The sequence below is a fragment of the Bubalus kerabau genome, chromosome 15 (assembly GCF_029407905.1).
Source record: "Bubalus kerabau isolate K-KA32 ecotype Philippines breed swamp buffalo chromosome 15, PCC_UOA_SB_1v2, whole genome shotgun sequence".
Lineage (NCBI taxonomy): Eukaryota > Metazoa > Chordata > Mammalia > Artiodactyla > Bovidae > Bubalus > Bubalus kerabau.
The window spans coordinates 52,449,246-52,475,874 of NC_073638.1; the positions used below are offsets into that span (position 1 = coordinate 52,449,246).

Consider the following 26,629-nt stretch of genomic DNA (forward strand, 5'->3'; position numbering starts at 1 on the left):
CCTGTGGCCCTTGTAGCCTCAAATGAGACAGCCAAGTCCAGGACTTCATTATTTATATTGGGTCCCAGAGGAAGGCCTTTTCCCCAGGCTCTGTGCTCCCTTGTGCTGATATGGGAAAACTGGGGATTGGAGTCCAGGGAAGGCTGGGTGTGTGTGTGTGTAAACAAATTCACCCATGATACTGACTGAAGGGGCAGAGTTGGGGCTTGGCACCTCAGAGAAGAGGGCAGTTTGTGAGGTTCCTGCAGAGCAAACACTGCAGATTCTAGCCCTAGTTCAGCCCTGCTGAGTCCTGGAAGCGTGGCTGAAAGAGGGGCGGAAACTCTTAGGGCTTCTCAGAGGCGGGAACTATCCCCGACACCTTTGTCCCCTCCAGGATTGGTAGGTACCTTTGTCCCCTCCAGGACTGGTAGGTGTGCCTCTCCTGGAGGACTGCTCTGTCGTTACACAGTCCCCAGGAACTGGGCCTCAGTTTATCTCAGGGTCTCCGGCTTCCCCTTGGAGGAAGCCTTTGTCTCCACATCCCAACCACAGCTATCTTCAGAGAGGCGCAGGTACCTGAATGAGAACTCCAGGCAGGTGGTGTTCTCAACTTGAAACTAGAAGCCAGGAGTGAAAACTCAGTCTAGATCTCTCTCGCCTCCTCATAACAAGAGGTAACTGAAGGGGGAAGTTGGCCACAGATTAGAGGACGAGTAATTGGGTTACTGGAGAGGTCTTGAGACACTGTTTCGCGTGTGGGTGGGTCTCAGTCATTACGTTTATCTTGTCTGGAAGGCCCTACAGACCCCTCTCCACATCCCTGGTTTTGCTCCAGCTGGGTAAAGTCACTGTATATTTGAAACAGAGAAAGGAACTCATTGAAATTGACCCAGACACAGATTCTATTCAGCAAAGTGAAAATTCCCAGGTTAAAGGGGATCCTCTGACAGCGGCCTGAGTTGGCGGCAGTGGGAACCAGGCGGGAGGCCTGTGCCTTTAAGGATCCAGGGGGCGGAGGGGCGGGGCAGGAAGCGGACTCCCAGGAGACGCCGCCACCGGCTAGGTCTTTTTTTGGGGAGGGGTGGGCCAGACCCTCCTAAGAGCAGCTGACCTTTCCGGGCGGCCCAGGGGCCCTGCCTCTCCTGGTGGGAGAGTAAGAGGCCAGGGGACGACGGAGCGAACCCGGTCTAGGGGGCTCCTGGCTCCGCGTCCCGCCCACAAAGGCTCAAGTTTGTTGACTTGGAGGGAGTAGCTGGGGCGGGGGCGGGTGCTAATAATACCCGTTCGTTCCGCCGCCGCGCTTTACAGTTTACACAGCTGTCACCTTCGTTACTCCTTAATTAATAATAAAAATAGCCGCCCTTCGGGAGCGCCCACTGGATGCCGGGCCCCGTGCCGAGAGCTTTACAAGCACAGTCCCCTGGACTCTGCCCTCAAAACGTTATCCCCATTTTACAGAGCCGGAAGGCGAGGCTCGGAGAGGCGCCGTGACCTGCCCGAGGTCAATTGGCCGGTCAGCAGCTCTGGGATCAAGGCGCTGGGCCCGGGCGAGGCGGGGCGCGCGGGTGCTACCCCCGGCTCCGCGGAGAGCAGCGGGGGCGGAGCGGCGGGCGGGGCGGAAGGCGAGGGGGGTGCGGCGGCGGCGGATGGCCATCTTAAGTGGCCGCTGAGAGTCCAGGGCCGCTTCCCCGGGGAAGGGGGCTTCGGAGCAGCCCAGGAGGTGGGAGTCTGAGTACGGCAGCCGAGGCTCTAGGGATAGGTCGGGAGCCCGGGGGGCTGAGGGAACTTTCTTCTGTGTGGGCAAAAGGAGGCCTGCTCTCTTGACTGCTGAACCCCTCAAGGCCGGGGCCTGCGGGTATGGGGGATGGTGCCAGGGAACTTGGCCGAGAGGGGGAAGGGCTCTGCCTGGGCTGAGAGGGGCTGCCAGGGACGGTGCTTGGGGATTCGAGGACACTGGAGCTCTTCTGGGGGTTTGTAAGGGATCCCCCCCACGGGATTTGGACCCAGTAGAGTTTGAGGGTTCAGGTCTAAGAGGGGATTTCAAGGGAGTTGGGGATGATGGGGAGAGGGGACGACAGGGGAGGTTCATCATGGGATCCTTTGCAGATTTTGGTAACTCGATCCTACGAGTCTGTAGGGAGTCCGAATGGAAAGGATTTGAGGGTGGGATCAAACGTTTATGGGAGTTGGGGGGTTGTATAATTGCCAATGTATTAGGAAGGGGTCGGGATCCCGAAGTGTCGGGCGCAGGATGGAGGGGGAGGGGGGGACTTGGGCTTCGATGCGGGGGTTAGGAGCTGGATCGCCTCTGGTGATGGCGGGGCAGGATCATGTGGGGTTTGAGAGGCCCTGGGACTTGGGGGGTCCTGGGTCCTGCGGGATGCAGAGGGCAACTTCCCCATGGGGAAGAGGGTGGGGGCAGGGGCGGGCCGGGCCTCGGGCCGAGCGGTGGGGGTGGGGGCCGGCCGCCCGGCACGGCGCTCCGCTCCTGCCCCTCCCCCGCCGCCTCTGAACAAACTTTTCTTTCTCTTCAAGTTGAGGCCGGCGCTGCTGGCGGCGTCGGCTGCGCGGCAAACCCGGCGGCAAGCGAGGCGGAACGCGGAGCTCCGATCTCTGGGTCGGCCTCGCCGGCGGATCCTTAGCCCCGGGACCCGGGCCCGGTCCCAGCCTCAGCCCCGAGCGTCCCGGGGCGGATGGCGCGGGACGGTGGGCGCGGGCGGCGCTGAGCCCTGCGCGGGCCATGGCTTCCGCGTGCGGAGCGCCGGGGCCGGGGGCCGCTGGGCCGGGGGCCGCTTTGGGCAGCCCGGCCCCCGCCTGGTACCACCGCGACCTGAGCCGCGCCGCCGCCGAGGAGCTGCTGGCCCGGGCAGGCCGCGATGGCAGCTTCCTGGTCCGAGACAGCGAGAGCGTGGCGGGAGCCTTTGCTCTCTGCGTCCTGTGAGTGGGGCCGGGGCTCCAAGCGGGCGGGGACACGGCCCGGGCTTCCTTGAGTGTTGTGGGGGTAGGGCCTGGGACCGTGGGACGCCAGCGCCCCCCAGAGTGAGGACCTTGGCTTTCTGCCGGACTTAAGGAAGGATGCTGGGAGCACTTCCTTCCTGCTGTGTGTCTGGGGGCAGAGTATGTGGGGTCCTGCTGCCCCGGGTGGCTGTAATTGGGGAAAATGCAAGGAGTCTCTGGTAGACCGGGTCAGGCATCCTCCAGGCAGGCGTGAGTGTGTACATTCCAAGGTTGTGTGCATTTGTGTTTATGTAGGGATCAGGTATCTGACTAGGAGCCAGGGCCAGAGGAACTGATGGCCTGTGTTGGGGGATGCCCAGCAGCTTCCTTATGGGGACTTTCTGAATCCCAGGACTGAGACTGGGGCCTGCCTGGATATGTATGACTGGGTCTGGGGGGCAGGGTAGTGTGGAGGAGAAGGGGAGGGGAGGCTGTATGGGGCCTTGTCATTATTTCATGAATCAGTGAGTGAGTGTGTGTGCTCTAGCTTTGGGAATGCGGCTGCCCTAGGCCTGAGCTGTGGGTGCTGAGTGTGGGGCTAGACTTGGCAGCTCTCCAAGTGGGCCTGGTTTTGTGCTTCTACCCATCAGCCATGTGTGGCGGTGGTGTTGGGTGGGTTTGCACTTTCGGTTTTGGAATCTTCCTGAGCTGCAGGCCCCCCCTCCCCCAACCCAGATCAGCCACTGGGTGGGCTCCTGTAGGCCTCTGGAGTGGGAGGTAGTGAGTGGGAAGCTGTGATGCTGCTTTGTTTAACTCTAGTTATGTTGCTCAGCTCCATGAGCCCTCCCAAGTCCCTATCCTTGTCTCTTTCCCCTCTGTTCTCACATCTTGGGGGTACACTGGCCTAGGCCAGGGGTTTTCAGTTGGGGTTGATTTTACCCCTCGGGACAGTTGGCAGAGATATTTTTGATTGTCGCAACTGGTATCATGCTACCTGCTCCTAGTGCGCAGAAGCCAGGGATGCTGTTCGACAGCACACAGGACCGTCCCTCACAACAGAAGAATGCTGTCCATAATGTTCGTGGTGCTGAGGTTGAGAAACCCTGGCCTAGGCAGTGGACCTGAAGAGGAAGGGGCTTATATCCCTTAAGTTTCAGCTTATGTCCCACGTCTGAGGCCCAAGAGGGGAGACTGACGAGAGACAGCCTGGGCAGATGAATATCTTAAGAGTCCTGCATACCAGCCCCCTGTGAGGCATACCCCCTAATTAGGGAGGGGAGGGAGGCAGGTGCTAGGTCAGCTGTTGAGTGGGAGGGGGACAGCTGGGCCTGTGTCTGGACGAGGAACATTATTGTCCCAGGAGGGAAAAATTCTGGCTCCATTACCAGGGAGGGGCTGGGTGGGGTGGGGGTCTGTCTGTGTGTGGGGGCTTCAGCTTTACCAGCTGACTCGGGTTACTCCCTGCATCTCAGGAACCTAGAGGTGGGTGATCAGAAACAAACTTGCTTACCTGTACATGACACCTATGTGTACAGGGGAAACAAAGACACACCCCTGCCCCTGTAGTCACAGGCAATCCGACAAGCAGGCCAGGATACAGGTCCTGGTCTCTGTCCTGACTAAATGCTAGCTTGGCCTCTTCCTTGGTGGCCTTAGGCAAATCACTTTTCTTCCTTGAGCCTCAGTTTCCTTTTCTGGAGAATGGGGATGATAATAATAATAATATCTTCCTTAAAGTGTGAGGATTAAATGAGATCATGTCTGTAGGACGTTGAGTACCTGGCTTGTCACAGAGATAGGACGCAGTTAATGGGATGCTATTATTGTTGTTGTTGTTGTTTGCTATTATTGTTATAAACACAGACCCACAGTCCACAAACCAACACACCCAGTCACACACAGATACCCACACAGTTTGTGCCCAGTGGTCAGGAGAGTCCCCAAAAGGAGATTTTACCTGAGAGGAGAGGGTGGCCCTGTGCCCAGGGTATAGGGTCTCCTCAAATAGACGTTTGATCCTCTCTAGTGCCAGTACCCACCTACTGCCCGACACAGGGTCCAGGTGACTCCCTTGGGCAAGCCTGCCTGGAGGCGTGGCTGTAGAAATCCTCCACCCCCACTGAGCGCGGGCTGTGCCATTTGGACCAGGCTCAGCTGTCACCTGCTCAGCTGTTGCTGCCATCTGTCAGCACCCCTCGTGCCCCTCCTCAGCTTGGGGCTCCTAGAGGCCCAGGTCCCCCACCGGGGGCCCCCATGTGTCCTTCCAATTTCCTGGTGTCTGAGGAAGGAAAAGGAAAGCCCTAGGGTGGTATTCCCACATCCCCTCAGCAAGACTGCTTCAGACACACCTGACTCCAGCAGAACCATACAACCAGTGTAAACACAGGCGGCAGACGCACGTGTGATAGCACATCACCCATGCACGCAGACGAGTTACCCAGGCTTCTGAGGACTCTTAACTCTGGCGGGGGGCCCAGACTAGTACCACAGCCCAGAGGGTCTGTTTAGACAGCTGTGGAAGCCACAAAAGAGCTGCCTGTTGCTTCCCCGGCCTTGCAGTGGGTGTGGAGCATATGTAGGTCTGGGGTGGGGTCCGGTCATTCCTGCTCTGCTTAGCACCAGCAGGATAGAGTGGACAGGCCCCATCATTAACCCTGTGCAGCCTGGGTAGACAGTTTCAGGGAAACCTAGCCAAGGGGCCCCGGGGGCTGGGCCCGCTGGTTGGCCGGAGGAACAGATGCCTTGGGACTTAGATGCCATCCTGGGGGAGACAGATTTGGACCCCCTGCTTTGCCATCAGGTATCAGAAGCATGTGCACACATACCGAATTCTACCTGACGGAGAAGATTTCCTGGCTGTGCAGGTAGGAGCTTGGACCCTGACCCCGTCCTTGATTCTAGCCTAAGGTTGGGGACCAGGTGACTGACTCTTCTCCCACTCTCGCTGGCCTGCAGACCTCACAGGGTGTGCCAGTGCGACGCTTCCAGACCCTGGGGGAGCTCATCAGCCTGTATGCCCAGCCCAACCAGGGCCTGGTGTGTGCCCTGCTGCTGCCCGTGGAGCGGGAGCGAGAGCCGGACCCGCCGGACGACCGTGACGCCTCAGGTGCTGCCTGGGTGCCATGTACCTTCCCTGCCCCTCACCGGACGTCCCCCGTGACTTCCCACCCCATCTTCTCAACCTGCCTTCTCTGAAGCCCCCTGCCACTCTTCTGGTGCCTGGGCCATTTATTCCCTTCCATGGAACTCCCTGACAACCATGGTACCCACCCCCACCCGCCACTTCACGGAGAGCAGGAGGCTCATACCGCTGCCTCCTGGCCCCTGTCCATAGATGGGGAGGACGAGAAGCCCCCACTGCCCCCGCGCTCTGGCTCTACCAGCATTTCTGCCCCAGTGGGGCCCAGCAGCCCCCCAGCAGCCCCTGAGACCCCCACAACTCCAGCTGCTGAGAGGTGAGACCCCCCAATCCCTCCTGAGCAGGCAGTCCTTGTCTTTTCTGAGAACCATGTCCTCAACAAAGGTGGGAAGACCTTTAAGGCACTCCCTCCCCGATCCCCAGGAGGCAGACACCCTGGTCTGTTGCACTCTCATTGCCACTTGTACCATCTCCTCTAGGGAATTGGGGGGGGTGCTAGGACAGTATCAGCGGGCCTCCACTGACCTCTTACCCCTCCCCCAAGTGCTCCCAATGGGCTGAGCACTGTCTCGCACGAGTACCTGAAAGGCAGCTACGGGCTGGACCTGGAGGCCGTGCGGGGCGGAGCCAGCAACCTGCCACACCTCACCCGCACCCTCGCCACTTCATGCCGGAGGCTGCACAGGTACCTGGGGCACCCAATGCCATGCGCCCCACCCTTACCTCATAGCTGTCCTCTCCCGCTCCCTTGCTACACAGATGCCCTGACCTTTGACCTCTGGCTCAGTACAGAGAGCCTGCTGTTGCCGTCTGACTCTTCCTCATCTGAACCCTTGTATCCTCATGGTGGCAGCTGAAACTCCTACACACTCAGCCCCTTTTCCCTGTACCTGGGTCAGAGTGAGGAGTTCTGACCTAGTGTCTCCATAGTGAGGTGGACAAGGTCCTGTCAGGTCTGGAGATCCTGTCCAAGGTGTTTGACCAGCAGAGCTCACCCATGGTGACCCGCCTTTTGCAGCAGCAGGTGGGACTGTGGAGAGAGCTCTGGGGGTGGGTTTGTGTTCCGGGACTGGGCGGGGGGCTCCTGCTAGGTGGTCTCATGGACAAACCTCATTCGTTCTCCCTGCAGAACCCACCACAGACCGGGGAGCAGGAATTAGAGAGCCTGGTGCTGAAGCTGTCAGTGCTAAAGGACTTCCTGTCAGGCATCCAGAAGAAGGTGCCCTGACTCCTGACCTCTGACCCCTGATCCCCTCACCTGGCCACTTGCCTTGTCTTGATCTGAACCCTGAATCTGTAGTTCAGCACTGACACCAACATCAGCGGTGGCCCTCCCTGCCCCTGCCCTCAGCAAGGCTCCTGACCTGGCCTGCCCTTGCTCCCTCCAGGCCCTGAAGGCCCTGCAGGACATGAGTTCCACAGCCCCCCCGGCCCCACTGCAGCCATCCACACGTAAGGCCAAGACCATCCCTGTGCAGGCCTTTGAGGTACATAGTGGGGGGTGGGGGGACATTCCAGGGCAGAAAGCGGGTGGAGGTGAAGAGGGTGTTACCTGCTCCCCAGGTCTTTTCAGCAGCACCCCCACTTCCTTGCCTGCAGGTGAAGCTGGATGTGACCCTGGGTGACCTGACCAAGATCGGGAAGTCACAGAAGTTCACACTGAGTGTGGACGTGGAGGGTGGGCGGCTGGTGCTGTTGCGGAGACAGCGGGACTCGCAGGAGGACTGGACAACCTTCACGCATGACCGCAGTGAGCCAGGGCCCAACCCAGGTTGGGCAGTAGGGTGGGCCCCCTGGGTCTGTGGGCACAGGGTGGTGTGACCCGTTCTCCATCCCCTAGTTCGTCAGCTCATTAAGTCCCAGCGGGTCCAGAACAAGCTGGGTGTCGTGTTTGAGAAGGAGAAGGACCGGACGCAGCGGAAGGACTTCATCTTCGTCAGCGCCAGGGTGAGCAGCGCATAGGCCTGGCCGCCGGGGGCCGCAGGGGTCCCTGCCAGATGGGAGGAAAGAGATGTCATCCCTTATGGGGCAGGCGGTTATGATGGGGTGGAGAGTAGGTGTGCTGAGAGTGGGTGGCCCGAGGGTGGGCTGATAATCATTCGGTGAACATTTACTGAGCACTTGCTGTATGCTTGAGGAGTGGGTGTGTGGTGGTGAGCCAGAGGTGTGTCCCTGTCCTTGAGGGACAGGCCACCTAGCAGGGTAGGCCCGTGGAAGGGGACTTCCTGGCTGCCCACCTGTGCCTGACTGACCGCTGTCCCCTGCAGAAGCGTGAAGCCTTCTGCCAGCTCCTGCAGCTCATGAAGAACAAGCACTCCAAGCAGGACGAGCCCGACATGATCTCCATCTTCATAGGCACCTGGAACATGGGTCAGGCCTGCGGAGGGACTGGGGTGGGAGAGAGTAAGGGCTCCAGGCAGGGGCCTGACTGCCCCGTCCCCTCCACCTCCAGGAAGTGTGCCGCCTCCGAAAAATGTGACATCTTGGTTCACATCGAAGGGTCTGGGGAAGACCCTGGATGAGGTCACGGTGACCATACCCCATGACATCTATGTTTTTGGGACCCAGGAGAACTCGGTGGGCGACCGCGAGTGGCTGGACCTGCTCCGCGGGGGCCTCAAGGAGCTCACAGATCTGGATTACCGCCCGGTGAGGGGGTGTTGTCGTGTCCAGCTCCTTTCCCCACACACTGGCTGGCTCCCCTCAGCTTAACTGGCTCTCCTTCTGGTCCCTGGGAATATCCTTTAGGAATGCTGAGTCCTTTATGCTGTGAGAAGGCCACTCTTTCTGGTCCCTCAGGAAAAGGTGTGGCAGGCCTTCTTACCTTGTGATTTCCAGCACCGTCTATAGTGTGGGCTGGGCAGGGTGAGGGTGAGGGAGGTGGGGATAGTGGCCCAGCCTGAGGCAGGGGTAACCCTGCACCCTCTCCCCAGATTGCTATGCAGTCTCTGTGGAACATCAAGGTGGCTGTGCTGGTCAAGCCAGAGCACGAGAACCGCATCAGCCATGTCAGTACGTCCAGCGTGAAGACTGGCATTGCCAACACCCTGGGTGAGGAGAGAGGGTGGGGTCCCTCTGGCCACTCTTCCTGCTTCCTTTCCAGCCAGGGTCTGGGGTCTTCTCCTATCTATAGAACTCTCTGAACTTTGCAAAGCATGTTCATATTCTAAATCTCTTCCAGCCCCACCAGGAGGCATGGCCAGGATAATTATCTCCATTTCATAGATGATAAAACTCGAGCCCAGAGTGGTCAAGTGACCTGTCCCAGGTCGCACAGGCTAGTACGTGATAGAGCCTGGCACCAGCATAGTGCCCAGGTCTCCCTGTTTGCAGTCCAGTGTGCTACCTCAGGATAGATTGTGCTCAGTATCTACAAAGCCTTGCCCCTTCACCACCGGGGTCCCTGTGATCTCCAGGGACTCTGCTCTCCTGTGCAGACAGACTCAGACCATCCAGATGGGGCTGCAAGTGCCCGGTGTGGACCCCAGAGAAGGCGTGGTTGTGTATGCAGGGAACTGCCTGCCTGATGTTGTGGGGGAGTTGGGAGGATCTTTCCACTGCTGCTTCAACGGGTGGGGGGTAAAGTTGGAAGCCCACCGAGGGTGACCCAGACATTCTTCTGTTGCCCTGACAGGAAACAAGGGGGCCGTGGGTGTCTCCTTCATGTTCAATGGCACCTCATTTGGCTTTGTGAATTGTCACCTCACCTCAGGAAATGAGAAGACTGCCCGGTGAGGGGGTGCCTTCCCAGTCATCTCTTTAGCCTTATCCTCTATTCCTGAGGCCTATTCCCTCTCCCGTATTCTAGTCCATGACCCTCCTACATCCCTGTCCCCCAAGGCCTCCTTTCTTACCTCAACTCAGGACCCCTCTGTCTATCCCTGATTTTGACCTTGTCCCCAGCTCCTTCCTCTGTCCCCAGGGACCCTGATCCCTGCCCTGTCCCCAACCCCAGCCAGAGACTTCTTATTTCCATGTCTGTGCCTGACATCTGACCCTGGAGCTCCCCCTACCCCTACCACAGGCGGAACCAGAACTACCTAGACATCCTGCGGCTACTCACGCTGGGCGATCGGCAGCTCAGCGCCTTTGACATATCTCTGCGCTTCACTCACCTCTTCTGGTTCGGGGACCTCAACTACCGCCTGGACATGGATATACAGGTGTGAGCAGGGCCTGGTGGGTGGCGGGTAGGGAGGCTGGGCTGGGGCCTAGCTGGGCTCTCACCTCTGGCTTGAGAGGGCAAGGCCCCAGTTTTTATGTGCCCTCTCCCCTCAGGAGATCCTGAACTACATCAGCAGGAAGGAGTTTGAGCCCCTGCTCAGGGTGGACCAGCTCAACTTGGAGCGGGAAAAGCACAAGGTCTTCCTTCGATTCAGTGAGTGTGGGCATGGTAGTGGCAGTCCCTGAGGGCCAGGGTCCTAGTAGGATCCCCGGGTCTTCAGGGCCCTGACCCCTCCATCCCTGCCTTTCCTAGGTGAGGAGGAGATCTCCTTCCCACCCACTTACCGCTATGAGCGGGGTTCCCGGGATACATATGCCTGGCACAAGCAGAAGCCAACGGGGGTGAGTGAGGAGAATGGGTTAGGCCCAGGGAGACCCCCCAGGACTGTGGTGAATCAAGAGTGTGTGTGGGGTCAAGCCTCTGCACTTACCATTCCAGCCTCTATGGCCCCTTGAGGCCTCGGGGGTGATCCTGGGTGTTGGAGGTGGATGTTGGACCCAGTGTGGTAGGGGCATGGGCCTCAGCTGAGCAACCCCCAGCTGACCCCTGACCACACTGCCGACCCCGCCCCAGGTCCGGACCAACGTGCCTTCATGGTGTGACCGGATTCTCTGGAAATCCTATCCTGAGACCCACATCATCTGCAATTCCTATGGTCAGAGCCTCCCAGCCAGGGTGATGGGCGATCCCGGGTGGTCCCTGACCTGACTCTGCCTTGGCTTTGGGAATCAGGAGCAGAGAGTAAGGAGCTTTCACCTGAGCCCCCATTCCTACTCCCCTCCCCCAGGTTGCACAGATGACATCGTCACCAGCGACCACTCCCCTGTGTTTGGGACGTTTGAGGTTGGAGTTACCTCTCAGTTCATCTCCAAGAAAGGTGGCTATTCTGGCTGTGCTGTGGGTGCGGCATCCATCTGGGTGGGTGCAGGTGCTAGCCTGGGGGGTGTGCATAGCTTTGAATATATCTGAGTGTGTGTGTGGGTGGGTGTGTAGGGGCGGGTACATACATGCATGTGCAGGAATGTGTCTGAATATGTGATGTGTAAAGGTGTCTGTGTTCCTGAGTCACCGTGGGAGGTATATGCCCGTGAGCAGGTGTGTGCGTATGGAGGTAATTGTGTACATGTTCCTGCCTGCCTGGGGCTCCTCGTGTACCCGTGTGCCTAGTGGCATGGTGGATTGTTGGCGGGCATATCCTGCAGGCACTCTGGTTCCCGGCCCCTTCTCAGATGGTCTCTCATTCTTGGGTTGTCTGTCTGTCCCAGCCCCAGGTCCAGGCTTTGGGGTCTCCCTGGGCTGCTTGGGATGGAGGAGGCCCCTCCTGGCCTTCCCTCCTGCTCTGCCAGGGCTCCAGATTCCCTGCCCCAATGCTCAGTCTCTGTGTCCTGTTCCTTCTGCCACCTCTCAGCCCTCCTGTCTGCATTCCTCCCTTTGCTCCTCAGGGCTCTCAAAGACCTCAGACCAGGCCTACATCGAGTTTGAGAGCATTGAGGCCATTGTGAAGACGGCCAGCCGCACCAAGTTCTTCATCGAGTTCTACTCTACCTGTCTGGAGGGTCTGAGGCGGGGCCCAGGGCTGGGTGTGGGCCATGGGGGATGGGAGGCCTGAGGTGCCCAGAGTGGGCAGCCCCCTAGTTAGGGGGAAGGGAAGCTGAGAGGTGGCACTCAGTTGGGTGTCCCCTCCCCCAACCAGAGTATAAGAAGAGCTTTGAAAATGATGCCCAGAGCAGTGACAACATCAACTTCCTCAAGGTGCAGTGGTCCTCACGCCAGCTGCCCACGGTGAGGCTTGGGGGTGAGGGCACAGAAGGAAGTGCAGCCAGATGCCACTTGGAGCCTGCCTGGGAGGATGGGAAGAGCCCACAGTGTGGGCTTGTGTGTGGAGTGGGCATGAGTGAGGACGAGGGCATGTGCTTTATTTGCGGGGGGAGGGGGGTTTGGAGACCAGGTTGCAGTTCATTCATTCGTTCCATAGATACTTCTCAAGGCTTCACTAAACGTCAGATGCTGTGTTGGCCATTGTTGATGCAGAAAATCAATTAGTTACAGGGCTCTTGAGTGCTCTGAAAGGCCCATGGAAATCTTTCCTTCAGGTGGACGGGAGTGAGCATGGACAAGCTTGAGGGTGGGATGAGCCACAGTCATGGCAGGAAGTGGGGTGGGGTGTGCTTTATTCCTCACTGGGCCTCTCTGCTCCCAGCTCAACCCCATTCTGGCTGATATCGAGTACCTGCAAGACCAGCACCTCTTGCTCACAGTTAAGTCCATGGACGGCTACGAATCCTATGGTGAGGGCAGAGGGGGGCCGAGGGGCACAGAAAGCCAGGCAGGGCCCTAGGAAGGCCTGGCAATTTGCTGGTCTGTTCCATCTGCCCTTCAGGGGAGTGCGTGGTGGCGCTCAAGTCAATGATTGGCAGCACAGCCCAGCAGTTCCTGACCTTCCTGTCCCACCGCGGCGAGGAGACAGGCAACATCCGTGGCTCCATGAAGGTGCGGGTGCCCACAGAGCGCCTGGGCACCCGTGAGCGACTCTATGGTGGGGGCTCCATTGGGAGGGGTTTGGGCATACAATGGGGCGGTGCGGGCAGGTCTAGGAGAGGAGGACCAGGGCTGCCGGGTGGGCGTTGGAATCCTGGAACATTTGGCAGTTGTACATCCAGGTCTGGGGGGGGCCTGCCCTAGGGAGTAGCTGGGAAGGGGCTAGCTAGCCCATGGGTGTCTATGGGGTGCAGGACCCCAGGTCCCTTCTAAGTCTCCTTTCCCTTCCCCTCCCAGAGTGGATCAGCATTGATAAGGACGAGGCAGGAGCAAAGAGCAAAGCCCCCTCTGTGTCCCGAGGCAGCCAGGATCCCCGGTGAGCTGGGGCTCTGTGGGGAGTCACTTGAAGTGGTGCCTGGGGACTCATGGCCAGCCCCTGCTTCATCTCCCTCCCCTGTGCACCCTGCAGGTCAGGGAGCCGAAAGCCAGCCTCCACAGAGGCCTCCTGCCCCCTGTCCAAGTTATTTGAAGAACCAGAGAAGCCACCACCAACTGGGAGGCCCCCAGCCCCGCCCCGAGCTGCTGCCCGGGAGGAGCCCTTGACTCCCAGGTGAGAGAAGGAAACTGTCATTCCCATCCCTTACCCATCTTGATCCATCACTGTGCGTGGCTCTCAGGGTTGGTCTGGGGATCATCTACTGCTTGGGTCTCTGTGGGGCCCTACGCCCGTGGCCACTGGCCAGCCAGGCCTCTTGAAGGTGTGGTTCTCTGAGTCAAAAGGAGCACAGTCAGCCTCTCCTCTCACTTCTGTCTTAAAAAATAGACTTAGAAATGGTTTCTGCAACAGCTCCCTTAGATACTTAACTTGAGCCTTCTGTTTGGAGAAGGCCTGTGTCTCAGCAGATTTCCCTGGGGTGTTCTATGGAACACTGTCCTACAAGATGCCCCACTGGAAAACGGTTTGTTGTCAAATGAGTTTGGGAAATGGTTGTTACTAGATTCTTTTCTTAGATATTCCCAGTGCACAATAGTATCAGCAAAAGCTCTGAGCTTGTGGACAGGAAGGAAATCCTTTTTCAGCTGTGTTGAATATAGTTTCCCAAACTTAATGGGCCAGGAAACTTTTCCATGCAATAACTATTAATATCCTGGGGAACTACAGTTGACCCTTGAACATGGCAGGGGTTAGGGGTGTATAACTCATAATCTTCCCTCTGGATCCCCAGTTCCTGTGTATCTGAAGTTCCACATGGATTCAACAAATGTGGCTCATATATCGTGCAGTACCGTAGTAGTGAAAAAAAACTGCATAGAGTTGGACCCGTGTAGTTCAAGCCCATGTTGTTTAAGGTTCAAGGTCAAGTATAGTGTTCCATGGATCATACTTTGGGAAAGTGAGGCTTGCTTTTTAATTATATCCAGTTGTCATTTGAACATAAAAACTCCTGGTGCATTTTCAGTCATCTTCAGCTATTATCAGGCACCTTGGTTTTATCTTCAGCCTTGAATAAAACTAACCTGAATCTGTGAGTAAGATTCCTCAGTAGACTGGGCTCAGATGCCTCCAGGGCTTTCCACATCTGGCTGGTCATTCTCATTGAAGGCTTTTATTGCCCTGCCTTCTGGCCTCTGTTTTCACCCATTTTACAGCTTTTACAGTTACAAAATCAAAAAAAGGTTGGAGACTCTTAGCGAGTGAGGCAAGGAAGATTGAGGGTTATCCAATTGTCTCCCCAGTTTTAGAGATGAAGACACAAAGGGGCAGAGAGGGAAGGTGACGGGGCCACTGTCACATGCAAGTCTAGGGGTGGGGGCTTACATCTCCTGACTCCCCACCCGGTGCTCCTTCCACCACACCCACTGCCCTTCTCCCCTTGATTCTGGGCCCTGATTTTATTCTGCTCCCAAACCCAGGTTGAAGCCAGAGGGGGCTCCAGAGCTGGAAGGGGTGGTGGCCCCCCCACCCAAGAACAGCTTCAATAACCCTGCCTACTACGTCCTTGAAGGGGTGCCACACCAGCTGCTGCCCCCGGAGCCACCCTCACCTGCCAGGGCTCCTGTCCCACCTGCCACCAAGAACAAAGTGGCCATCACAGTGCCTGCCCCACAGCTTGGGCGCCACCGGCCTCCTCGTGCAGGAGAGGGGAGCTCATCAGATGAGGACTCTGGGGGCACACTGCCCCCTCCAGACTTTCCACCACCACCACTGCCGGATTCAGCCATCTTCCTGCCCCCTAGTCTGGATCCTCTGCCAGGGCCAGTGATCCGGGGCCGCAGTGGGGGTGAGGCTCGTGGCCCACCACCTCCCAAGGCCCATCCAAGACCCCCGCTCCCGCCAGGGCCCTCACCCGCCAGCACTTTCCTGGGAGAGGTAGCCAGTGGGGATGATCGCTCCTGCTCAGTGCTGCAGATGGCCAAGACACTGAGTGAGGTGGACTATGCTCCCGCCGGACCTGGCCGCGCCATGCTCCTGCCAGGCCCCCTGGAGCTCCTGCCAGGCCCCCTGGAGCTACAGCCGCCCCGTGGGCTGCCCTCAGACTACGGCCGGCCTCTCAGCTTCCCTCCGCCTCGCATCCGGGAGAGCATCCAGGAGGACCTGGCAGAAGAGGTGTGTGGGCCTGGGGTGGCTGTGTGCCTGCAGAGTGTGCCTGCCCGCGGTGGGGGCATCTCTTTACTTCACCACTCAGCACTCAGTGGTGTCCCCTCTGCCCTGGGCTGGGCACTGGGGAGCTAAAGGTGGCAGTAATCAGCCCCTTGCTCTGCCTCTCTCCCCACCCCAGAGCACGCGGCAGAATATGGCTGCCTGCAAGTCCTGTGTGTGCAGGCCCCCTCAGTGCTCCCTCTAACTTGCTCTGTTCCCTCAGGCTCCGTGCCCGCAGGTCGGGCGGGCTGGCGGGCTGGGTGAGGCAGGCATGGGAGCCTGGCTGAGGGCCATCGGCTTGGAACGCTATGAGGAGGGACTGGTGCACAATGGCTGGGACGACCTGGAGTTTCTCAGGTGGGGGCGGGGGCTGGAAGTGGATGGGGTGGGACTGACCTTGGGGGCGGAGCTAGGGGCTCTCTGGACCACCTGACCTTTCTCCCAGCATCTCTTACCCTTACAGCGATATCACTGAAGAAGACCTGGAGGAAGCTGGGGTGCAGGACCCGGCTCACAAGCGCCTCCTTCTGGACACCCTGCAGCTCAGCAAGTGACCGCGGTGGCATTTTGAAGCTGCGAACCGAGCGCCAAACCCGCCCTTGAAGGCCCAGCCAGAGCCCTGAAGTTTAAGAGTTATAAGGGGTCGGGGCAGTACTTTTCTGCCTATTTATTGGGGACCTGTGTTCCCTACTGCCCAGTCATTTGCCCAATCATTGTCCTAATTAGGACATCCTACCCCTCACCTTTTAGAGCCAGGGCTCTGGAGGTCAGTTGCCATGGTTACCGAGGACCTCGGTTATTCTGGTGCTGTCTTCCTTTTCTGGGCCACTCCTCCAGCCCCAGGGGGGCCATGGGGTCCATTTGGGTACGTCTTGGGTCCCCACTTTCACCGTTGTTCCTGCCACCCTCCACCCAGGCTGAACCACTGGTGAAGGGGCTCAGCTGGGACCTCTCCCAACCCCCTCTCAGGGGTGTCCGTCCGGAAATGAAGGAATAGCCCAAGACCCGGGCTGGGATTTATTTAAGCTTTTCTGTGTGGGCTTAGGGAGGGCGGGCACTTTAATGTTATTAGGGCTGGTTTGGGTGGGGGCAAAGAATCTTGGCCACAAAGCGCCAGTTTGCTTAGTTTTGTCTCCTGGTCTATACCACCTGCACTGCAGCTGTGTGGCAGCTGGGGGTTCCTCGCTGGTCATAAGGGGAACTGGGCTCTTGCAGGCAGCCTATCCCCTTCATGGGTACCGAAGGGTTCCAGTGTGATGTCAATAAATTAAGTTTTATTTGGATTGAGCAAAACTCACCTCAATAAATTACAAGTTTTTCAAAGAAAACAGCAACAACAACAAAAAAGACAGGAAAGAGGAAGCCCCTCTGTTCCGATGCCCTGGCAGCTCTGCTCATCTCAGGGCCTCCCCTCTGTGCCAGACCGGCTGAGGATGGGTGGGGAGGAGTGAGGGACAAAACGGCGGTGGGACCCTTTTCGCCACTCTTTATCCCAATGATGACCAGCCTTTGTATGGGTGGGGTCACTGTGGGTGGGCCCAAGGGCTGGGGCAGCAGGCTGGTCACCAAGCCGAGGGGAGACCCAGCCAGCTGCAGAGGCAGGGGAGGAAGCCGGGCTGTTCCATTTGAGGATTCACCTTTGAGCACTGTTGGGGCAGGCACTGTTTGATCCCCTTTTCAAAGACAGCCAGGCTAGAAGCGGGGGCTCTGAGCTCTCCTGGAGGGCATCCCAGTAAAAAGTACCCGCCCCCGCCCCCGCCCCCACCCCCACGGTGCGGAATTGGGGTGGGTGAAGACGAGAGGAGCCCTGACTTGGTCTCCGAAGCTGGGGAGGGCACACGGAGGGGTCAGACACAGTGGGAGTGGGGCCAACAGGCAGACCTGGGATGGGAAGGGGCTGTGAGGCCCTGGAGGGGCAGGGGTAGGCAGGCCCGGAGCCTCTGGAGGCCAGCGGCTAGAAGAGATTGGTCTTCAGAGCGGGGCCGGGCTTCCGGTGGAAGGAGGACAGAACCCCCGAGAAGGGCCCGGGCCCGGGTTCCGCCGGCTGCCAGGCCTTGAGCAGCTCCGCCGCGCCCGCGCCTGGCCCGCCGCCCCCACCGCCCGCCACGCCGGCCCACAACGGGCCCTTGAGCTGCTGTGGCCCCGGCCCAGGTCCGGGCCCGGAGCCCAGGGCGGCGGGCAGCGGGCTGGGGCTCAGGCGCGGGCTGGCCAGGCCGGGCGCGGGCGGCGGCGGCAGCGACGCGGTGCTGTCGGGCGTGGGGCTGCACGTGGACTCCTTGGAGTCGTCGTCCTCGGACGAGCAGCGCGCTTCACCCTTTTTGGCTCCCGCCGCGCCTGCCGCACCCTTGGCGCTGGCCGCACGCTCCTGTTTGCGGAACTTGGCCCGGCGGTTCTGGAACCAGACCTGCGGGCATAGGGACCGGTCAGCCCGGGGCCGCCAGGCGCGAGTGAGACCTCCATCCGGAAGGGGCCAGGTCACGATTACTGCCAACCAGCCTTCCGAGTCTTGGCCCCTCGGCCCTCCACCACTGCTCACTGCCCTCCTCATGGCTCGCCTCACTCCCCTGCTCCACTGGTCCCTTCCCCCAGGTCCTCAGCGTCTGCCCCTTGGGATCTGCCCACCTGCAGACCCCGCCGCCTCCCGGTGTTCTCTGCCTCCTGGACCGGCCTCGGTTTTCGCTCTCCTCCTTTCCCAAAGCCCTTGCCCCAGGTCCTCGCTACAAGAAGCCCGGGGCTGTAGAGAGCGGGTTAGGGCACTTGGGAAACCTTTTGTTCAGGGTCTTCAGTAAATGCGCTCCAGCTGAACATCTGAACTCAGATTTATAAGATCGACAAAAGTCTGTCCCGACCCAGCTCCTGCGCCTACCCTGAACCCCGGGCGTTCCAGGCTCAGAGGTTTGGCTTTCCCCCTGTTTGGCCTCGTTTGGCCCCGAGGCCACCCTAGAGTTGACCCTCTACCCACTCGTCCTCCATCCTGGCTTCCCAAGCATCACTCTGCCGTGCTCAGCCCTACCCGGGAGACTGAGGGGAAATCGTGACGCTGAATAGCTCCGTTCTAACGAAGGCCTCAGGCCCCGTCTGCCCGCCGCCTGCCTCCCGGGGCTGCCGGTCCTCTCCTGCCCTGTCACCGCCAGCCCGCGCCCTGGCTCCTGGCCCTAGCTCTCTGCCAGCAGGCTGCACCCGCCGGCTGCCCGAGTGAGGCCCTTCTGTCCCGCGGACCCCCAGGTGTCAGACACTAACTTCCCGCCCTGCTCCGCGCGCGCGCGCGCTCCCCGCACACATCCGCGAAAACACACCTGCACGCGAGCCTCCGTGAGGTCGATCTTGAGGGCCAGCTCCTCGCGCGTGTAAATGTCGGGGTAGTGAGTCTCGGCGAAGACGCGTTCCAGCTCCTTCAGCTGCGCGCTGGTGAACGTGGTGCGGATGCGCCGCTGCTTGCGCTTCTCGTGCAGGCCCGACGGCTCCGGGAAGAACTTGTAGGGCACTACAGATGTGTGCGGGAGCGGGGAATCAACGAGGGTGGGGATGTGAGGAGCCGAGCCCGGCCCTCTGGGTTCTGCGCCTGAGGGATCGCTTACGGTCCCCTACCCCTGACCTGGCCCCTGGGCTTGGCCCTCTCAATCTCAGATCGCTTCACCACCGCTGGATAGAGCCGGCAGGGATGAAGGCGGACAGGGCGCGGTGAGACCTGGGACCCAAAAGCTGCAGCGAGGGAACCAAAAATCTGATCCTCTGGTCAAGACTCTTGACCTGTCGCTGCCCTCCGCAGTGCTCCTTCCACCTCCCACCAGTCTACCCACCCCTGCGACCCTCAGTCGACCTGACTTCTGATCCTGTTCTATCCTTCCTAGCCTGCGCTGTCTGTGAGGTCTCGCCAACACCCTGTCTCTCCAATAACCAGTCTCATGGACTGCAGCTGGGTAAATGAGACTCTCCTGCCTAGGTCTATCTTCAGCCCTGCCACGGACTCTCTGACATTTAAAAATTTGGCCATCTTCACCCTGCATCCTTCTTCTCCCCAGGCCTCATTTCCTCAGCCCCATTTCACATCCCATTCTCCTCCAGGTGTCCCCCTCTCCTCTTCCTCATCTCTCTCCATCCTCATCGATCCGCAACTTTCCCCTTCTGGACCATTCTTCTCTTTGTACCCATTGTGAAGGGTTATTTCTCCCCTCCCAGCTTCCTCCATCTTCTCTTTGCCCTTCTTCTTCCTCCCAGGCACCTCTTTCTACCAGCTCCTCCAAAAACCAGCCCCAACTACCCGTCACTCTTTCTGTGCAGTCTCCCATGTGCCCCTTCCGCTTCCCATTGCTCCGCAGACAGCATTTCTGACACTACCTCCCCATTCTTGTCTCCAGCCCCTGTTTAGGTCTCCCCATTCTCCAGAGATCTCCATTATCAGTATCTTTGTCATATCTTCCTAGTTCTCTATCTCCCTTAATCCTGTCTCCAGCACCCCATGCCTAGCCCCATCTTCCTCATCTCTGTTTTCAGTCTTCCCAGGTCCCCATCTCCTATAATTCCTGTCCACATCATCTGGTATTTATTTAATCGCCCCAGCCCTGGGTCTCCATTTCTCCCAGGGACTCCGATCTTTCCATCTTTGCTCAGTCTTTGTGTATCTGTCCCCATCTTCGTCATCTCAGACTTCCAGCTTTCTGGGGGCCCATCTCCCCGTTTTCTGTTTCTATCTCCACAGTCCCCATGTGCATATGACTCCGAGTACCCAATCTCCCTATCCCTGTTTCAGTTCGACTCCAGTTTCTCCCTGATTCTCATTTCTCCAAGCTCAGGTCTCTCTCACTATCCCTCCCCATCACACCAGTCCCAATCTTCTACTAAGTCCTGTGGTCCCAGGAAGGAAGGAAATGAGATTGGGTGGGGCAGCTTTGACTCTAACTGGAGAGATGAGGGTGGCTAAGAGCCTTCATGAGGTTGAAGGTTCAGTTAGAGACTTGGATGAAGGAGGCTTGGGCATCTCCATGGGGCTGCTTCTGGGTTCTGCAGGACTCTAGCTGGGAAAATCTCCAGGGGAATGGAGAAATTAAAGTGGCTTAATGACCTGAGCATCCTTTTCTTCTGGCCACAGAATGGGTTTCAGTGGTGCAAGAGGGTTTGGGCACATGTAGGATGGGTTCGAAACCAGGCAGTAGGGGCTTGATGGTGCTGGAGCTCTAGGAAGGCTCCCAGCTGGGCAGCTCATCTGCCGCCCAGGCCCATGGTGGGGCCGGGCATGAAGTGGGGTGGTGATGATAAGGATGGGCAGTCTGATTGGCCTGAGCCGGGAGCAATCTTCCAAGGATACAGGGTATGGAGAGGTTTGGTGGTCAATCGTTGCCTGTGGGCAGGGGAGGGCCTGGTGAAGAGTCTGGGGCTAGACCAGGGATCTATTTATTTCCTTGACCTGAAGAGCACAGGATAGGGATACAGCAGTGAGAAAGAGGAACAGGAAGGATGAGAGGGTGGGGCTCAACTCTGCCTAGGGAACCTCCTCTTACTCGAGAGGCTGTAGGTCCCGCGGGAAGTTGAAGGATCTGGCTAGGGCAGAGATTGTGGCGGCTGTGGGGGACCGTCGCAACCACTTGCCGAATGGGCAGGGGTTGGGGATGCCGTAGGATTTGCAGGGAGGTTTGGACCAGGGCTGGGCTCACCTGCCGAGTAGGGCGCAGGCTGATGGTCCCGTAGAGCGCCAAGCGCGCAGTTGGAGGAGCCGAGCGCGGGGCAGGGAGGCCCGGCCGCGGGGAAGGCGGGTCGCAGGGGACTGTACTGGAAGCCGCCGGGCTGGCTGCAGGCGCCGAAGTCGCCGTAGGCGGACGCCTCCATGGCCGCCACGCACGAGTCGTACGAATTGAGGTAGGAGTAGTCCATCGGCCCGGGGGGCGGGGGCGGGGACCGGGCCTGGCCGGGTCGGAGTCTGGGTCCCAGGCCGGATTGGGGTCAAGATGGGGTTTGGAGCGCCAGGCGCTGAGGACCCGAGGCCAGTTCTGAGCGCCCGCGAGACCGCCCGCCCCGTCGCGGCCGCGCTCCGCTTTGGTGCAACGCAAGTGCAGCCCAGCCCGGCCCGCGCGCCTTTTAACGCGCAGGACCCCGCGGAGGGGGCGGGGCGGGGCGAGCTCGTCGGGGCGGGGCCTGGACGGCCAAGACCCCGCCCCCAGTCTCCCCGACCCCCCACCCAAAGGGTAGCCGCCGCCTTCTTAGGGCTCGAGAGATGCAGGGCAGGCTGCCCGGGGCCCCATCCCTAGAGTCCCCATCCCGCCCCAGTCCGGACCAGACCTTCAGTGTATGCATCGTGCCAGGCCGTAGGGTCCCGACCCCTCTCCCTGGCCTCCCCACCTGCGGCCCCGCAGAAGGGAGGGGAAACAGGCCTGGCGGCGCTCGTGTGAAGAAGTTAATTCAATTCGTCCAGTTAACCGAGTTATTCTGATTCAGTCCCTCGGCCCCGCCCCCATCGAGGTCCTATCCCGGAGGGGACCACGGAGGCGGCTCAGGAGGGCGAATGGCGATAAGAACGAGAAAGAGATGGGACCTGGGATGGGGATAGAGGATGTGGATGAAGAGAGGAGACAGAGTCGGAGACAGGGAGAGAAAGGGACAGAAACAGTGATGGAGAAAGATGGAGAAAGGAATAAGAGATAAGGATTCACAGAGACAAGGATGAGACATGGAGGAGAGAGCTAGATGGGGGGCGGGGTGGAGCAGAAGGGAGACAAGAACAGAGGTGGCGACCAAGGTGAAACATGTACAAGAGGAAGGAGAGGATGGAGGTAGGGACAAGGCAGAGAGACAGAGGAGACAAAGATAACAGAGAGACAGAGGGGGGATGGAGAAAGCGAGTGAGGCAGGCATGGAGACAGAAGCCACATGGACGAGACACGGTTGGAAACAAGGATTGCAATGGAGATCAAGAGAGAGATGAGACAAAACAGGGCCGTGATAGTGAGACAGACACACAGAGACTGAGTTTTAGTGAGACAAGGCCAGGGACAGACACAGCGGAGGAACAGAAGCTAAGGGGCGGAGAGAAAGAGCCTTTGGAGAGCTGAGACGCACCAGCTGGAGCGCCTGGCGGGCAGAAGGATTGCTGTGAAGGCGCCACCTGAAGCTACTGAGGGGGAGGGCTGCCTCTATCCTGGCCTGTCCTGAAGGCCACGAAGCCCTGCCCCGCACCTTCAAGGCCCAGCCTGCCCCTCCCCTCCCCCAGGTCCCATAGCTCAGTCCCTCCCCCTATTGCTGCTGGTGTGAACCTCTGGTTCCCAGCACCCTGGGCACAAAGTATGTGTGTATGTGGGTACGTGTGTGTGTTGAAGGTCAAGACCAGGCAGTAACCAAACAACCACTTCACTCTCAGCTTCTACCCACTCCTCCAGAGGCCATTTTCTTTTTCAGGAAAACCACCTAGATTCAGTCTGGACCTGGCCACAGTGTGCTCCACGGACTTAGCCCTTGGCCTCCACACTGTGGGGCCACAGGATACAGAATCCAGGAGAGCAGAACAGAGAACTCTTCACCCCTTGCAGCTCACCTGAGGAGGATCTAGCAGCTTCCTCACCCAGCCCCTAGCCTCCTGCTCCGTGTTGGCAGATCCTGCCCATGAAGAAGTGGAGACCCAGCAAGAAGGCAAGGAAGTGGCAGCCCTTCGGTACCAGCCAGAGTCCTAGGGGAATGAGAGAAGGGCTCCTTAGTTCCCTCCCCCCTAGCTTAGTTACATAGTGGGGAGCATGCCCACCCTCAGATCATCCACTTCCCCGGCCACTCATTCTTTAACACCTATCCCCCATTTCTGTAACTACTGCTTGTAGGGGGCTTGAGGTGTTTTCTCTAATTACTTTTTAGGAGGTCTAAACTAAAACTGACTCAGAATGTTCTCTCTGCCCGTGTGGGAGGTGCACCTTGACCCAGGGAACCAAAGGATCTCAGAACTGGAAATCAGACAGTGCCACTGCTCTCTTCCTTAGAACTCCCGTGGCTCTCCACTGTCCTCAGGATCAAGTCCAAGCTCTCACTCTGGCCCACAAGGTCCTCCATGCCAGTGCTCCAGCCTGCTTCCCCCTCACCGTGGTTTTCTTTGCAGCCCTCACACATTGATCTTTTAGCTCAGAGTTGTTGTCTCCGGTTGGAATGTTCATTCCAGTCTCCTCTCCACCACATTCCCCTCCCCGTCCCTTACCCTCACCAAAAAAAAAAAAAAAAAAAGCCAAAACCTGGGAGACACTTGTTTGTCATTAGGTCTCAACTTAGATGTCACTGCTTCCCTGAAGCCTTCCCTGATACCCCTAGACTAGGTTGGGTGTCCCGTAGTACCTCCTTCTCTTGGTTACTCACCTTGGTGAAGCATTTGCAGTAAAGTGCAAGGTGTAGGGCAGAACTGTGTCCTCATGTTGATCTCTGGAGCCCTCCCTCCCACAGTGGCTAGCACATCACGGTACTATCGCAGGTCTTCCCATATCTGTTTGTTGAATGATTCATGAAGGCAAGGCTGAACTCTTTGTGTTGGGGAGTCCTGCCTTGTGTCCAGGAAAGGAATCCCATCCTGGACTCCCATTCCCCACTCTTTGGAAAGGGATCACCCTCCCTTCTTCATCCCCTCATTCGCCAAGGACAGGAAACTCCCTCCCTCTGGGCCAGCCTTCTGCCTGGGAGAAAGTCCTTCCTCGTCTGAGGAATTTTCAAGGGGCCATATCCCTTCCACAAGGACAAAGTGGAAGCAAAGGGGCAACTGACGCTTGTGTGTAGGGACCAGCAGGGACGCGAGGCCCTGGTTCCATCTGTCTCCGTTTCCATGATCCATCCCTGTCTTGTCTACACTTTGATCATGGAGCCTTTAAGTTCCTTTTTCCCTCTAAACCGATTTAAGTTGGGCTTCTGACACAGCCAAGAGTTCTGACCAATATAATCCGTAAATGCTTGACACCTTTACAGGGAATCAAACAAATGGCTGTAGTGATTGGAAGTTTTGTGGTAACGTGCCTGTTGCTGGCTCAGCTGGGCAGAAGCTGCCCTTCCCCTGACTCAGGACTCTGCAGTTGGAGGCTCATGTCTCTTCGAGGAGCCGTTTGTGCTGAGGCTGGCCCTGACACTGAGGTGAAGTCCAAGAAAATGGTTGAACCCTGTCTGTTGTTGGGTTCAGGTGTTTCAGATGGTGTAGGTGGAGCAACTTTGGAGGCCAGGCTGCGTGTGTGTGAGATATGGGGACACCCACGAGGGCTTCCTGAGAACTCAGAATAAAAGGAGACAGGTAGAATGAACTGGGCTCTGCAAGGGCCTCAGAACAGAGAGGCTAGTGGTTGTCATCTGATGTGGACGCTCATTCTAACTGAGACCCTCCTCCCCCAAATGTGTGCACTCTTGGGGAAATAAAAATGCTCTGACATGAAACATTGTCCCAGCAACCCCCCACAAAGCCTCCTCGCTGAGCATGTCTTCACTTCCATAGCTGATGATGGGTTCTGGATCACTGGGTTCCAGCTCTGGCGCTGCCACTTTCAAGCTGGATGACAGGGGGAGTTACTCAGCCTCTCTGTGCCTTACCTTTCTCATCTGTAACCTGGTTTACTTTAATGATTAAGTGAATTAAAATATCTGAAGTGTTTGAATAGTGCCTGGCACACAGTAACCATTAAATAAGTTAGCCACGGCCACCACCACCCCTCTCTCTCTCACCAAGTGACTGAGGCCCGTGACTGATAGACCCAGGCCACAGTCTGGTTGAGCTCCTCTGATCTGTTACACCTGATACCGAGATATGTAATCCAGACATGGACCCCTGTCTTTGCACCACAGCATCACCTCTACCTTTGAGATTTCAGAAGATACCAGTGCACTGCAGAGTTAGCTGGGATCCCTTAATTTTATGCCGGTGAGGAAACTGATGCCCAGCGAGGGGTCCTGGAGGAAAAGTGAAAACAGTGGGAGTGTGTTGTGATGGGGGATTCCTTCCACAGAGAGAGCTGTGTGCAAAAAGGGGCCCGATGAGAGGGTGCAGTGGGGACTGACTTCTCTACTGCTCTGGTCCCAGCTCTGTGAGCCTGGACAGTGGAATTACCTTGAGAGCAGAGGAGAAAGGACCCATGCCCTGGAGAACTCTTGCTGCCTGTGGTCATTTGGAGAACTCCCAGGCTTCTTCTGCAAGCCAGCACAGATCTTGACCTTCCATTGAACTCTGAGCAAGGCTCTGCGGGGCTCAGAGTGTGGGCAGCAGGCTGATCCCCAGATCCATGGCACTCCTGCCAGTCCTCCTCTCCTCTAGGGGGAGAGCACGGAGCGCTGGCTCCTCCTGCCTTAGACATGCATCTCTCAGCCTCTGAAGCAATGCCGCAGTGTCATTGCTGAACAACTGTGACCGGAAGCCAAGCTTGATCAGACACCCATGTCTGCCTTCTAGTAAGGGATGGAGTTTATCTATTAGTGAAAAGTTAACACATTTTTGGTCTTGCTTAAGGACCTTAGAACTCCTTTCATTTGCATTTATCAGTATCAACTCCATCAGTAACCTTCTTCCAAATCGCTATTCTCTCCTGCTATAAATTCTGGTCCAGGGAAGGTTGGAGGCAAACATATTAACTGTATATTCCCAATCTGTCTATCAGGACCTGACCTATAGTCTTGAGAATTCCCTGGCAGTTCAGTGATTATGACTCAGTACTTTAACAGCAATGGCCTGGGTTCTACCCCTGGTCGGGGAACTAAGATCCCACAAGCCAAGCAACATGGCCAAACAAAACAAAACAAAACAAAACTGCAGTTTCTTGTTCATCTCTCTATAATGGGGACAACTGTTCCCTTATTGACTATTTTTTTCCCCACTAGTACCATAGGCTATACAGTCTTCTATTAATTTCCATTTTTATTTGTAACTTCTAGCATTAGGCCTTTCCAGGGATCCTAAACATCCAAAATATTTAGCTTTCAGAGATCTCTGAAGAATGAGAAAAGATCTTAACTCAGTTCTAACAAATATTTCTCGAGTATCTGGTCTATGATGAAAGAGGGGGCACTAGACACATGCAATGGCACCCCACTCCAGTACTCTTGCCTGGAAAACCCCATGGACAGAGGAGCCTGGTAGGCTGCAGTCCATGGGGTTGCTAGGAGTTGGACATGACTGAGCGACTTCATTTTCACTTTTCACTTTCATGCATTGGAGAAGGAAATGGCAACCCACTCCAGTGTTCTTGCCTGGAGAATCCCAGGGACGGGGGAGCCTGGTGGGCTGCCGTCTCTGGGGTCG

The 26,629-nt window shown here is 57.9% G+C and overlaps 2 protein-coding genes across 5 annotated transcripts; one reads left to right on the top strand and one right to left on the bottom strand.

Annotated features, from left to right (window-relative positions):
- Positions 1-1,072: 1,072 nt before the first annotated feature.
- Positions 1,073-16,695, top strand: INPPL1 (inositol polyphosphate phosphatase like 1). 4 transcript variants are annotated; one of them, XM_055548992.1, is made up of 29 exons: positions 1,074-1,495; positions 2,518-2,919; positions 5,720-5,783; positions 5,875-6,025; positions 6,254-6,374; positions 6,603-6,743; positions 6,989-7,082; positions 7,188-7,277; positions 7,447-7,545; positions 7,658-7,808; positions 7,899-8,005; positions 8,326-8,428; positions 8,511-8,707; positions 8,992-9,109; positions 9,693-9,789; positions 10,083-10,221; positions 10,337-10,436; positions 10,536-10,624; positions 10,857-10,938; positions 11,071-11,160; positions 11,726-11,839; positions 11,977-12,065; positions 12,484-12,571; positions 12,664-12,819; positions 13,059-13,137; positions 13,231-13,371; positions 14,676-15,369; positions 15,626-15,759; positions 15,866-16,695. In XM_055548992.1, exons 2-29 carry the CDS (start codon positions 2,723-2,725, stop codon positions 15,954-15,956), a joined length of 3,816 nt encoding a protein of 1,271 aa, XP_055404967.1. In that variant the 5' UTR covers positions 1,074-1,495; positions 2,518-2,722; the 3' UTR covers positions 15,957-16,695. The 4 variants fall into 4 exon arrangements, with proteins under 4 accessions (XP_055404970.1, XP_055404967.1, XP_055404968.1 ...); XM_055548993.1 differs by lacking the exon at positions 1,074-1,495 and adding an exon at positions 1,598-1,702; XM_055548994.1 differs by lacking the exon at positions 1,074-1,495 and adding an exon at positions 1,752-1,837.
- Positions 16,696-16,876: 181 nt separating this feature from the next.
- Positions 16,877-21,444, bottom strand: PHOX2A (paired like homeobox 2A). The gene is made up of 3 exons (XM_055548996.1): positions 21,054-21,444; positions 18,699-18,886; positions 16,877-17,806 (listed from the first exon to the last, which is right to left on the bottom strand). Exons 1-3 carry the CDS (start codon positions 21,268-21,270, stop codon positions 17,357-17,359), a joined length of 855 nt encoding a protein of 284 aa, XP_055404971.1. The 5' UTR covers positions 21,271-21,444; the 3' UTR covers positions 16,877-17,356.
- Between the last annotated feature and the right edge of the window lie 5,185 nt (positions 21,445-26,629).